Here is a 14,706-nt window from a genome sequence, read left to right on the forward strand (position 1 = left end):
CTCAACCCCATTCCCTGCCACCCCACCAACAGTTAATGCGCGCATCTCCCTTTCTTTGCCCCCCCCCCCCGCAACAACAGTCAACACCGATATTTCCTCCCACTTTCACTCTTTCCGATCACCACCACATATACATGTTGCCTCCCCCACTGTCAGGTTTCCCCTTGGCATAGGTTAGCTCTGCCAGGTTCAACCAGGTGGTGTCACCTTGTGCCAGGAAAGTGCCAGGGAGCAGTGCGAGGCCACTGCCCAGTTACGTCCCTCTCTTTCCCCTCTGTGCCTCCTGGGGAAATCCCCCAACAAGTTGACATCTGGGTGAATTTGCTGTAAAGCTCTCTGACGTGACATCATGTCAACAAGGTTTGAAAATATGGGGAGGGGGGAGAAATCTCATAGTGGCAGCAGCGGGGGGCGGGGGGGGGGGTGTTGGGGGAGGCAGTTGTTCATTAGAATGAAATGTATTCAAATCTGTTAAAATGAGGTTCCTACCCTTTGTGGGCGTGAACCTTAGTATGTCATCATCAGTGAGGGACAGGGAAAACTGTCTCCCAATTCTCTCCAGATTTTCAGCTCTCTCTCTGACGGTGAAAATCACCCCCGCTGTTTCACAGATGTCAGGACGACCCTGTTACAGCAGACAGCGGAGAGAAGGTGTCAGGGAAAACCAACAAGTACACCTTGAAGTTGAGTTATTAGCATTACAGAAAGTAGCCAGACAAGCAGTCTGATGATGGAACATGGAAAAGGAACAGAAGCTAGCTCCATCTAATTAGGCCGCCATAGAACATAGAACATAGAACATAGAACACTACAGCACAAACAGGCCCTTCGGCCCACGAGTTGTGCCGATCACATCAACACCTACCAACCTACAGACCTATCTATAACCCTCAATCTCATTAAACCCCATATACTCATCCAGAAGTCTTTTAAAAGACCCCAGCGAGTTCGCCTCCACCACCACTGACGGCAGCCGATTCCATTCACTCACCACCCTCTGAGTGAAAAACTTACCCCTAACATCACTTCTGAACCTCCCTCCCCGCACCTTAAATCTGTGTCCTCTCGTAGCAACCATTTCAACCTGGGGAAATAGCCTCTTCCCACACAATCTACATATTCCTTGTTGTTATTGGCATCGAGAAATCCATCGACTTCGCAGGGACTGGTCTGGTGAACCTTTGTTACATATCCACTATGCTCAATATATCTTTCCTTACAAGGCCAAAACGGCACACTATACTCCAGGTGTGATATGTTTACATGGTGTAGCTAACTAAGGTACTCACTTCCTGGGAAGCTTTAAGCTCTTCACCTTGTCTTCTGCCTGGTCATCAGCAATGCCGACATGGCAACCCAAAGCCATAAGGGTCCTGAAAAATAAAAACATGCTCAATAAGTAAGGCTTTAACCAACATCAGGAGTCAACATTTATTTTATATTAACAGCTTGTGCTCTGAGAACCCAAGCTACAGATGAGTAATGCAGGGGTTGTGAGGGGGAGAGGGTGGGGTGACAGAGACAGAGCACTGGGGGTGGAGGGGCAGTGATTCAGAAGCAAGGGCAGAGGAATAGCTCTCAGCAGCTCCTTCCCCCTTCCTGATGTGTAGTCTTTCATCAAACACTGAGTGCCTTTGATCGATGGATCCCCTCCAACCGCCTCCCTGAGGTGACAAGTGACCCTCACAGTGACCTTCACCCATCATGCCTGCTGCATGGCCACAGGCTACAGGCCCGTTGCCACTGGGTTAACCCCAATAGCAGTTGGATGAGACCCTTAAGTGATCATTACTTGGCTTAAGGGTGCAATGGCTGACCCTGGGCCTTCATTTAATTCAGGCAGAAGCAAAAAAAGCAGCAGGGTTCAGGTATATCACCAGCCCGCCTAATTACATGCCCTGCCCACCACAAACGAGAACAGAAGGTTCGAGCATGATCCCCCTGCAGCATCACTGGGTGCTAGAATTCCCCATAGTTAACTGGAATACAAGTCCCATTTTATATTGCCTTAAAGAAAGCTCAGCCAAACACAATAGCTTTAACTTTATTTATTTGATTTGATTTAATTTATTATTGTCACATGCATTGGTATACAGTGAAAAGTATTGTTTCTTCTGCACTGTACAGGCAAAACATTACATTTATAGAGAAAGAAATGAGGGAGTGCAGAATGTAGTGTTACAGTCATAGCTAGGGTGTAGAGAAAGATCAACTTAATGCAAGGTAAGTCCATTAAAAAGTCCATTGGCAGCAGGATCGAAGCTGTTCTTGAGTCAGTCGGTACATGTCCTCAGGCTTTTGTATCTTTTTCCCGACAGAAGAAGTTGGACGAGAGAATGTCTGGGATGTGTGGGGTCCTTAATTATATTGGCTGCTTTTCTAAGGCAGCAGGAAATATAGCATCACAAGTAGGTTTACAGTAACACTGCAATGAAGTTACTGTGAAAATTCCCTAGTTGCCACACTCTGGCACACTAATCGGGCACACTGAGGGAGAATTTAGCATGGCCAATTCACCTAACCAGCACATCTTTGGGATTGTGGGAGGAAACTGGAGCACCCAAAGGAAACCCACGCAGACACAGGGAGAACATGCAGAATCCGCATAGACAGTGACTCAAGCCAGGAATCAAACTCGAGCCCCTGGTGCTGTGAGGCAGCAGTGCTGACCACTGTGCCACCCCAAAATATGGAAAGCTTCACAGACTTGTGTGTCACTCTTGCACAAGGGCCATGCTAATCCTTTCATTCCAATTTTAGTACATGTGCTGCCACCAGAGCTTTATGTTCAAAGGTTCTGTCCTTATATTTGCATTTAGATGGAAAAATCAGTTACATTCTGATAGCACGAATAACAAAGGTGTAAGAGGTGCTGACACTACTGGAACACCAAAGAATGGATTGATAAATTCTGCCAAGTAAGCCAGGAGAATCAGAGGCAGAGGTTTTTCATTAGACTTTCTGGAGATCAGTCAGACCCTTAATCCTCGCCCTGGACTCTCATTCAGGCTGTATTTCTGTATGCTTGTTAGTGTCCTTTTCCGACCAGCACTGGTCTGTGAATCAGTGGCAAAAAATCTTACATTGTCAAAACATCTTCATGTAACAAGTTACTGTTGGAGTGCTGCACTTTGTTGCATGGGAAAATTGAGCTGACAATGTCGACATCATCACGCAGCCATCGCAAGCTGCTTCCAACTGAAACCATTTCAGGCTTGTCACTGCAAACAGCTTCTCCCAAATTTCGGATCAACTCGGATGCTATGGTTGGAATGTTAGGAAGCATGCTGGTCCACTACTAACCCCTCCTTAATGCCTGCAGTGGCATTGAACTACTAACCACTCCTAATGCCCCCAGTGACACTGAAACTACTAACCATTCCTTAATGCCTCCCAGTGACACTGAAACTATTTGGTTTAAAAATGAAGAAGTAAACACACAGTATTTCTAAAATCTAGTTCAAACTAATGCGATTGCTTAATTTCTGTACGAAAAGAACCCACATGTTCATTAAAGTCATAATTAAGATCAAACTTTCACAATCAATTAATTTATCATTCTTATTACAAAAGGTTTTTGGATTTAGACAGAATACTGTGTCATATCTGGTCTGTCTGTTTGCAATAGGGACTTGATATGGCAGAACGCTGTCCAAGGGCATTACATCTCAGAAACAGAAGAATTAATTAAAATTGGCGAGAATGCCCCAAGTGGGTTCAATACACTGCTGTAATCTTGCACAAATGATCTTGTGCAAACACTCCGGCTTTTCCTCGTGCATTTTAATAATCAAACAAGTGTCTCTGTCTTTAAGTAAAGCATGTATTATTCTTTCCACTTAATTACAGTGAATCATTCCTGGATAGCCTTTAGTTGTTGAGTCAGAACCCTCAACGCTGGATTGGCATATTTTCAATGCTCTGCTATATTTTAAGCTTCAATGCAAGTGGCATACCCTAACTTTAAGAGGCGCCAGTCTTATTAGGGAAAGAAATACAATGGCAGAGCATCAGGCCATTCAGGATACTGTGGATCACTAATCATATCTCTTACATTATTTGTAGGGGTGACAGCACTGCGCAATCTAGATATAAAGTTTAAAGTTTATTTATTAGTGTTACAAGTAGATTAACACTGCAATGAAGATACTGTAAAAATCCCCCAGTTGCCACACTCTGGCACCTGTTTGGGGACACTGAGGGAGAATTTTAGTCTGACCAATACACTTAACCAGCATGTCTTTCTGACTGTGGGAGGAAACCGGAGCATCTGGAGGAAACTCATGTAGACATGGGGAGAACGTGCAAACTCCACACAAACAGTGACCCAAGTCATGAATCGAACCCAGGTCCCTGGTGCTGTGAGGCAGTAGTGCTAACCACTGTGCCTCCGTGCTAATAGCAGAAAATTCGGGAAAGGCAAAATTTGATTTGATTTAATTTGATTTATTATTGTCACATGTATTTGGATACAGTGAAAAGTATTGTTTCTTGCACTATACAGAAAATACAGACAATTCATAAAGTGCATAGGGAAGAAGGAGAGGAGAGGGTGCAAAATGTAGTGTTACAGTCATAGCTAGGGTGAAGAGAAAGATCAACTCAATATATAGTAGGTCCATTCAAAAGTCTGATGGTAGCATCGAAGGAGCTGTCCTTGAGTTGATTAGTATGTGATCTCAGACTTTTGTATCTTATTCTTTCTTTAAATGATTTCAAAATATATTTGTATTTACATTTGAGCGTCTTTTATATTTCCAGGGTAAATTATCTAAGACCCCACTTCACTCCAAGATAACTTTCAACCCCAGAAAATCAGGAGCTCCCCAATTCAGGCAAGTTAACTTCCCCACTGGAATCACAGCCATTCCTCTGTATCTTCCTCTGGTGTTAGCCTTAGCAAAATGGTAGATGCACGTTTTGGGAAAGACATGTTTTTACACTGAATGAGTTGACAGAGAAAATGGAATAAATGTGTGATTATTCTATCGCTTCTCAGCCTTTTGGCTAAGATCAAGTGCAGTATCGACATGCTGTGCTTGGTTGAAGTCATTAGGTTACATTTTAGCTTAATTTGAAGCAATTTTTAAAAGCGGCATCTCGGCCTTTTGGCTAAAATGCAAATGAGATCAAGCCTTGGAGGAGGAGCTATACCTACTCCAATCAGCTTGGATCATGTAGATCAAGCCCAAGACAGGAGGTAAGAGCCCTGTCTTGTCAGCTTGGATCTGTCGTGGTGTCCCAGGGCCCAGGGTAGCGGTCAGCCTCCCTCCTGAACTCTGGAGGCAAACCCAGGCATTGTTCAGGTGTGATTTCTGACGTCTGCATGCCACGCTGTGCCAATCATGTTTCAAACTGGGTCGTTATCCCGGCTTGGAAAGTCAGATGCTCTTTCCTAGGGCAGAAAGGTCAAGTGTTTGGGGACATAGGTTTAAAGTGCGTGGGGAAAAGTTGAGAGGAGATGTGCGAGACAAGTCACAGAGGGTGATGAATGTCTGGAACACGCTGCCCAGGGAGGTAGTGGAAGCAGATAGGATAGCGGCATATAAGGGGCAACGAGACAAATACATGAATAGGAGGGGAATAGAAGCATACAGACTCTGTAAGTGCATACGGTTTTAGTTTAGGCGGGTATCATGATTGGCGCAGGCTTGGAGGGCTGAAGGGCCTGTCCCTGTGCTGTACTGCTCTTTGTTATTTGTTCTTTGGTCAGCAGCATCGTGGAGAATCTGACTGGGAAAACTCAGGCCTTCACCTATTAATGGGATGGTAATGAGATTCACACCGTCCTCTGGTGAGTTCTCTGACCTGCCATGAGGGGACACCAGAGTAGGATCCCGCTATGAATTTCACACCAGCATGAAATCAGTTTCTGGCACCCACATTATATTCTCCCCTCATACCCATCACTGAACACACCGGTGGGGTCTTGGGAGAATCCTGTCCTTTATCTTCCCTTCCTCGTTACTGTATAGCTACGGGAGGCACGGTGGCGTAGTTGTTAGCACTGCTGCCTCACAGCGCCAAGCATACAGGTTCAATTCCAGCCTCGGGTCACTGTCTGTGTGGAGTTTGCACATTCTCCCTGTGTCTGCATGGGTTTCCTCTGGGTGCTCCGGTTTCCTCCCACAGTCCAAAGATGTGTGGGTTAGTTTGATTGGCCATGCTAAATTGTCCCTTAGTGTCGGGGGGGTTGGCAGGGTAAATATGCGGGGTTACAGGAATAGGTCCTGGGTGGGATTGTGGTTGGTGCAGACTCGATGGGCCGAACAGCCATCTTCTGCACTGTAGGGATTCTCGGAATTGACTGACACACACCACTCTTTCATTACAAGAATAGCAATTTTGGACACATCTGAAACCAGGCACATGCAGCTACTTGCCTGTGAATTAAAATTTAAGTATTGTTTACATTATTAAAAGGAGTAATTTCTGCGTGTTGGGTAGCTCAAAAATTAACATGCACATTGCACATCTCTGTGGCGATGGATTTCACTCTCAGGAATACTTCAATCATTCTTCTTATAAATAATCTGCCTATTTTTGTCCAGCTGACATGTTAATGCAGCAAAGAGAAAGAACGGGGAGTTATTGTGGCTGAGGAACAAATAAATCATGAACATGAAAGCTCCCAAAAGGCAGCAAGAGCACTCTGCCTCTGCATTACAGTCATGGCCAGATCTGCCGACGTTCTCCTTGCAAAGTCTCTGCACATTAGGGCTACTGAATGCAAAAATCAAGTTAGATACTAAGCATTACTTAATGAGACATCAGGGGTCTCACTCACCGGCTGGAGAACCGGCCACATTGCCGTGTCGTCTCCTCTAGGGAGGTTTTGCCGCGCTATGTGCCACTCAGGCACTTAACTGGACGGCAACCAGCCGTCCCAGGGGTCAAGGACCCCGGGACCATAGTTTTTTCCCACCAAGAGCTGTCGACCAATCAGAGGCCGCCAGCTCCATATAACAATAACAAGGGAGGTGGTGGTTGCCACCAACAACACCCACTCGAGGCCTAGGATTGTAGAGCGAGCCAGGCCACAGGAGAACAGTGGCAGGAGGGTGTCACGGGGGAGGGGGAGGGTAATAGCTCTCAACTGCAATTTCCTTCCTGTCACTGGGTCCCTTGTCAGGGACTGAGTGCCTTTGAACTAGTGATCCTTCCCACTCGGGTACATGCAAGCAACAACCTTGGCAAGACGAGCTACGTTAATACCAAAGGCAATGGGATGAGACCCTGTGTGAGAATCATAGAATCCCTACAGTGCAGAAAGAGGCCCATTGGAACTGCACTGACTCTCCAACACAGCATGTTTCCCCCAACCCTGCCCTATCCCCATAACCTCATGATTCATCATGGCTAATCCACCCAAGCTACACATCTTTGGAAACTAAAGGACAACTTTGCATGGCCAATCCACTTAACCTGCACATCTTTGGACTGTGGGAGAAAACCAGAGTACCCAGAGGAAACCCACACAGACATGGGGAGAACGTGCAAACTCTACACAGAGAGTGACCCAAGGCTGGAATGAAACCCGGGTCCCTGGTGCTGTGAGATGGCAGCGCTAAGCATCGTGCCACCCCAATAATTCCCACTTAAGAGCCACAAATGACAGCAGGGTGGGATGGCCATTCACACTGCAAACTTTCCACTGCAAACTTAACTGGAGGTCCCCACCCGCCACCCTCTATCCAGATTAAATCCCTGCCCATCACAAGGAAGAGCATTAAATTCCACCCAACCTTTTCTCTATTTTGTGGTTTTGACATTAACATGGAAAAACAAATTTTACAGAACCCAAGATGGGCACAAATTCAGCACAAAATCAAGGGCTGTCGTTTGAGATAATTCAGAAGCTGAATCCATGTTCTCAACGGGTGGAATGCTCGCGGGTGGGGGCGGACGTGGAGTGGGTGGCTTATCGGAAGATGAGGAAGAGTTGAAGACTCTGGGTCTGTATTCATTGGAGTTTAGAAGGATGAGGTGGGGGGATCTTATTGAAACTTACAGGATGCTGCAAGGCCTCGATAGAATGGGCGTGGAGAGAATGTTTCCACAAGTAGGAAAAACTAGAACCAGAGGCCATAACTTCAGGCTAAATGGACGGTCGTTTAAGACAGAGATGAGGAGGAATTTCTTCAGCCAGAGAGTGGTGAATCTGTGGAACTCTTTGCCTCAGAAGGCTGTGGAGGGCAGGTCATTGATTATGTTTAAGACAGAGATAGATAGGTTCTTGATTAATAAGGGGTTCAGGGGTTATAAGGCAAAGGCAAGAGAATGGGGAGGAGAAAAACATCAGCCATGATTGAATGGTAGCACAGACTCAATGGACCGAGTGGCCTAATTCTGCTCCAATGTCTTATGGCCTAAGATTACAGATGGGCACTGGTTCTCTTTTCACCTCTTTTGCGACTTTCATAAACTACCAGGCCCAGAGAATGCAAGAATAAGCTTCAGGAGTAATATCGAGATTCAAATATTGACCGCTTTATGAAAATGTATTTGTCCCAGACTCCAAGGGAAATGATGTCTGCTCCTGCCCTCCGTAAGAAGGAAAGGATTAAATTAAATGACAAACTCACTTGAGGGTTTCAAGCGACATCTGCAAATTGTAATTGCGTTCCTGTTCCGGTAACTTGGAGAATTCCACGAGACAAGGATGCTGCCGTTTGTTGTCATCCCGGATCTGTGAGGAAAAGGTCAAGTTTGTGGTAAGCAAGAACAACTTCTTTGTCACAAAACAATCTGTCTCACCAAGATAAGGAGTAATTTCTTCAGCCAGAGAGTTTGTGAATCTGTGGAATTCATTGCCACAGAAGGCTGCGGAAGCTAGGTTACTATTATTTAAGATAGAATCACAGAATCATACAGTGCAGAAGAGGCCCTTCAGCCCATCAAATCCACACTGACACATTAGAAACATCGGAACTCCCACCTAATTCCATCTGCCAGCACTTGGCCCATAGCCCTGAATGTTACGATGCGCCAAATGTTCATCCAGATACTTTATAAAGGATGCGATTATTGAAACTTTCTGTGTATTTAATTAACAGAGGTAGATAGCTTCTTGGTTGGTAAGAAAATTGATGGTTATGGAGAAAAGGTGGGAGAATGGGGTTGAGAAACATATCAGCCAATATGGAATGGTGGGGCAGACTTGATAGGCCGAATGGCCTAATTCTACTCCTATATCTTATGGTTACCTATCTGAAATAACACTGATTTTTCTTGCTGCAAACATTTGAAGAGCAGAGAAGAATTAAGCTGCTATGCGTTGGGGAATTCTGGCTACAGTATTACTTCTTTAATGTTTACCTTCTGTTTCAGTTAGGATAGCAATGCAAAATCTCGCCTTTCTGTTCGATTCAAATATCTTAAATCTAGGGCAAAATCTTTTATTCAAAGGAGCCCTCCTAAACTCATCATCATCTCTAAAACAAATTGATAAAATAAAATCTTGACATTTCCTCAAAAGGCTGAATGGTTTCTCACTGTAGAAGCCTAAGGTATTAGATCTCCTTGTCTCACAGTGGCTCACGCAATATTCTATCATTTTCTTTGAATATTTATCTTTACCAGATATAGTAAGATTGAAAATTATGTGTGTGTGTGAGAGAATATGTGAGTGTGAAGGTGTATGTGTGTGCAATGGTGTGTGTGTGTGTGTGTGTGTGTGTGTGTGTGTGTGTGTGTGTGTGTGTGAGAGTGAGTGTATGAGACTGTGTGTGTGAGTGAGTGTGTGAGACTGTCTGTGTGTGTGTGTGTGTGTGTGTGTATGAGTGAGTGTATGAGACTGTGTGTGTGTGTGTGTGTGTGTGTGTGTGTGTGTGTGAGAGAGTGAGTGAGTGTATGAGACTGTGTGTGTGCGAGTGAGTGTATGAGACTGTGTGTGTGTGTGTGTGTGTGTGTGTGTGGGGGGGGGGGGGGGGGGAGTAGGGGAGGGGCACGGCTGTTTGCCCACAGTCTAGCATCATCCAATTGGGTAATGAGTCTTTTTACTTTCCAATCAGTAGAGGAAGGCAGTGCATCACAAGGATGGATGTGTTTTCCAAGCGGTTATTGGATAGGCGCGTGGTGCACACTAGAGTGATAGGGGGTGGGATAGCTTGATTTTGGATTTGGTCATAGCTCAGCACAATATTGAGGGCCGAAGGGCCTGCACTATACTGTACCGTTCTATGTTTCTATGTGTTTGGCCAACTAGTGACTGGAGCGTGGGGCCAAGTCATGTGGTGTCTTCCACAGTTACATTTAATCAAAGTTGGCAACCTTAATCAGGCACCAAGAACTCAAAGTCATTACATTAAAAGTTAACTTTACACCAATGAAGACATTTCTTAGTGTGTTTTTTTTTCCAGGGACAGAGAACTCCTTCTGGATCACAATAGAACTCTAGCCCACTGCCCACTCCTTTGAGCCCCAAGCCCCTTCTACTCCCCACACCTCCCGTGGATTGCCTCCAAACCACCAGCTCTGCCCTTCCCCACCTCCCAGGTCTGATCTACTAGTCAACTCCATGTTGGAGCCAGACAGCGCCCTGCCCTTCACGATTGCAGCAGGCTGCCTCTTAGCACTCTCAGCTGACCACAGCCATTTTCACAAAGCCTATTGATGGTTAGAGCCTTCTAGCACCAGTTGCGAATGGAGGGAGTCATGCTCAGCCAACTTGCTGTCTAGTTCAGGCAGAAATTGAAATTTCAGCCCGAGTGCCAAGTAACAAGTTCGCAGAGACTTCCAGCCAATGAAGGCGATGGTGCAGGAAAGCACAGAAACTATGCACGTTGAAAAATTTAAGTTCCAAGACTCTGCTTTCTAAAATTGTCTTCCCTTTAACAGGGCACGATCTTACCGGCTGTTCATGCCACACTCCCGCTGCAGCGAAGTCAGAGTATTTGGCACCCAGCCACATCTCCATTCACTACAGCGGGATGGGAAGACCCTGCCAGCATGAAGGACTGTAAAGTTCCAGCCAAAATGCACATCTTCCTCCATTCAGTTATTAGACTAAGTCTTTATTCTCGTTCATAGTCAAACCAATTCTTCTGTGCTAAGCTAATGAGCAGTAGAAAAATGCCTTCTGGTTACAGTTCAAAACATGCCATCTAAGTCCATGCAAATTAATGGTACAACAACATACCGGTCCATATGTCCAGCCAAGCTCAATTTTGTTCATCACCCAGAGCTCATGAATGTTTTCTGCTAGCTTTTCTCTTACTCGATCCAGGTGAGGTGGAAGTACAATCTGAAATAGGTTCAAAGGAGAAACATTATTCCCCAGAGTCATCTTACAAAAGATATTTTTACCCTAAATGTTCAAGATACAGCAACATTAGCCAAGGTCCAGGATATCATGTGCATAAGGAGTGCAAAGATTCAGCAATGTGCGTGTACAGCTTTCCTCATGGTGGTAAAATCTCACTCACCTGGATCTCTCTGGGATTCCTGCTCTTTCTCCAAATAACAAACATCGCGGGCTTCCAACTAAAGCACTGATTGTCCCGCTTTATAGTGGAAAACAAAGACCGGATTTTCCAATCTCGCCTATGGCTGGGATTTTCCAGCCCCACTGCAGTGAATAGAGATTTGGCTGAGCGCCAAATTCTCCATTCTCACCAGCAGACATAGCAGGGTGCGGCCAAAATGGTTATACCAAAACACACAAGACACAGTCCCTTTCAGTCACTTCTCCTCCTTCAGTTATCATCTGCCAGAGAGTGACCACAGACTTCTAATGGATTGGGCCATGATTATGCCTGGCAAAGTACTGCGATCGTTCGCCATTGCCTTCTGCAGTATGGCTGACCTCCTGATCTTACCGCCTGCCCTTAAGTATATCGGAAAGATTTATAGACTGATAGGCAACCTTTTTGTCCACGTTAGGCATGCACCTTCCATTATCAGCAAGTGCTGGGTGGGATTTAAACCCAGAGGTTCTGGCCCAGAGGTAGGAACACTACCACTGCATTACAAGTCCTCCCTTTCAGTCACTAGACTGACGTTAAGGAAAAAAAAATCAGCAGCAGTACAAAAATATCCATTTTTAAATTCCCTTCGATTCAAAGGCACTGAAAAGTATCACGAGACTGCCAGAAAATTTAAATTGGCAAAATTATGAAGAACTGAAATTCACAGGTTTGTAATGGAATTAATGTGTACATTAATATTTTGGCCTATGATTGAAATGAAGCCCGACCACGTTTTAGTTGTGGGATTTTAAGTGTGCACCAATTATTAGCCTCAATGGAATTTAGAAGGATGAGGGGGGATCTAATTGAAACTTACAAAATACTGAGAGGCCTAGACGTGAAGAGGTTGTTTCCGTGAGTGGGAGAGATTAGAACTCAAGGGTACAACCTCAGAGTGAAGGGATGCTCCTTTAAAACTGAGAGGACGAATTTCTTCAGCCAAGATGGTGGTGAATCTGTGCAACGCGTTGCCACAGAGGGCTGTGGAGGCCAGGTCATTGAGTGTCTTGAAGACAGAGATAGATTCTTGATCAATAAGGACATCAAGGCTTACAGGGAGAAGGCAGGAGGTTGGAGATGAGTCTCATGTCAGCCATGACTGAATGGCGGAGTGGACTTCGATGGGCCGAATGGCCTAATTCTGCTCCTACATGTTAAGGTCTAGTGTACAATATGCCATAAGTGATTTTCATGCAGCTTCTGTCTCTGATTAGACATGGCTATTGAACGAAACTTTACCTCCATATTCACCTAAGCAATCTGCTCACCCCCATCACAAATTAGGTAGTCAATGGGCAATTAATCAAATAGGAGGGAGAAACTAGCCAGCTTTCCAACTGCACCCCAAGTAAGTCCATGGTGGGGGAGGGGTGGATGCCTCATTCAAAAGTGAGTGAGTTCAGACAGTCTGATTGAAGGACGTAGCATGTGGAAAAGGGAGCAGCGCTGAAAGCCATCCCCTGTCCATGATGCTGAATCCCCCTCCCCGACATGAGTCCCGTGGCCCTCTCATGATTACCTGTGTCTGGGGCCCCCCTCAATCTGGTGCCTGAGGTGGGTGTGGAGCTGACAGCAGCTACTGCCTTCCCTCCAACTGGCCAACAACAGGATATCCTGGTCCCGCTGCTATCAATGGGGCTTCCCACTGAATCCACACCTCACTGCCAGGAATGGGCAGGGATGTGCCATGCGCCAGCGGAAAGGGTGGACAAATCCCACCCTTCTAATGTGTTTTGTACGGAGGAGTCGTCTTAGATCCTGAAATTCCTCCAGCACTACTCATAATTTGATCATTTTCATAAGTCCTGCATTAGATACACTTCAAAATAGTTTGGCAATTTTTCAGCCTGTAGGTTTTAGATGAATCAACTGTGGCTGTGCCATCTGCAGCATGGCATTTGGGTGGCATGACGGCACAATGGATGGCACTGCTGCCTCACAGCATCAAGGACCCAGTTTCAATTCTGGCCTCGGGTGACTGTCTGTGCTGAGACTGCACATTCTCCCCATGTCTGCGTGGGTTTCCTCCGGGTGCTCCATTTTTCTCTCACAGTCCAAAGATGTGCAGTTTAGGCTGATTGGCCATGCTAAATTGTTCTTCGTGTCCCGATAAATAGATTAGGGGAATTAGCAGGGTGAGGTTACATGAGGTTACGGGGTAAACCTGGGTATGAGTCAGTGCAGACTCGATGGACCAAATGGCCCTCTTCTTCACTGTAGGGATTCTAAGATCTATCATTTTCTCAGTTAGAGAGCAAGTAATGACTACCAGTCAGAGTGGCATGGTGGCACAGTGGTTAGCACTGCTGCTTCACAATGCCAGGGACCTGGATTTGATTCCCAGTTTGGGTCACTGTGTGGAGTTTACACATTCTCCCCGTGTCTTCGTGGGTTTCCTCCAGGTGCTCCAGTTTCCTCCCACAGACCAAAGATGTGCAGGTTAGATGGATTGGCCATGCTAAAAAAAAATTGCCCCTTAGAGTCGTGAGATACGTGGGTTAGAGGGATTAGCAGGTAAATATGTAGGAATATGGGGGTAGGGCCTGGGTGGGATCATGGTCGGTGCAGTCCCAACGGGCCAAATGGCCTCTTTCTGCACTGTAGGGTTTCTATGATTTCTATGATAAATCGTCCCCTAGTATTGGGGGAACTAGCTAGGGTTAATACATGAGGTTACGGGGAAAGGGCCTGAGTGGGATTGTGGTCAGTGCAGACTCAATGGGCCGAATGGCCTCCTTCTGCACTGTAGCGATTCTATGATCTATGAATTGGTCAGGTAGAGAGCAACTCATGACCATCAATCAGATGAACAAGAGAGGAACACTGGAAATGAACCAAGAGTTAAAGGAAGTGCTTTACATACATATGAACCAACCTGCCTCGTACCAATACAGAATAAATTCTGCTAAAACAGGATTAAACATCATTTTAATAAAACACTTTATATGAAGTGCTCAGCACCTGTGAGTTGGCGGCAATTCATCAAAAAAAACTATGATTCCTCAGTGAAAGTGTGAATCATTGCTTAATACTCAATATTTATCAGTCAATTTGGAGTTAGCTGCTGGCGGTGACAGAGTCACAGCTGCACAGGTTTGATACTAAGGGGCATATTTTCCCTGAGTCATTTATTCTGATGCAGAAATGGAAGAGAGCAGAAAGTGAGAGGAATGAGTCATTAATTGAGGTGCATTTGCAATGTTAGGATCTTGCAAAGTTGGCATTGCAATGAGAATTC

The 14,706-nt window shown here is 45.5% G+C and overlaps 1 protein-coding gene, 1 non-coding gene and 1 pseudogene across 2 annotated transcripts in view; 1 reads left to right on the forward strand and 2 right to left on the reverse strand.

The window, feature by feature from the left end:
* The window catches only part of ryr2a (ryanodine receptor 2a (cardiac)), a 662,889-nt gene that overhangs the window by 300,519 nt on the left and 347,664 nt on the right, over positions 1–14,706 (reverse strand). Inside the window, exons 22-24 of the mRNA XM_080200677.1 lie at positions 11,141–11,245; positions 8,586–8,689; positions 1,290–1,373 (exon numbers count right to left, since the gene is read on the reverse strand). Coding sequence (XP_080056803.1) covers positions 1,290–1,373; positions 8,586–8,689; positions 11,141–11,245 — 293 coding nt within the window. The remainder of the gene's footprint in view (positions 1–1,289; positions 1,374–8,585; positions 8,690–11,140; positions 11,246–14,706) is intronic.
* LOC145351242 (U6 spliceosomal RNA) lies at positions 2,684–2,781 on the reverse strand (annotated as a pseudogene).
* On the forward strand, positions 4,988–5,179 carry LOC145351281 (U2 spliceosomal RNA). The gene has a single exon (XR_013888383.1). It is a non-coding gene; the product is annotated as a U2 spliceosomal RNA (small nuclear RNA).

This window comes from Carcharhinus amblyrhynchos, chromosome 12 (genome assembly GCF_965287045.1).
Source record: "Carcharhinus amblyrhynchos chromosome 12, sCarAmb.v2.hapA, whole genome shotgun sequence".
NCBI lineage: Eukaryota > Metazoa > Chordata > Chondrichthyes > Carcharhiniformes > Carcharhinidae > Carcharhinus > Carcharhinus amblyrhynchos.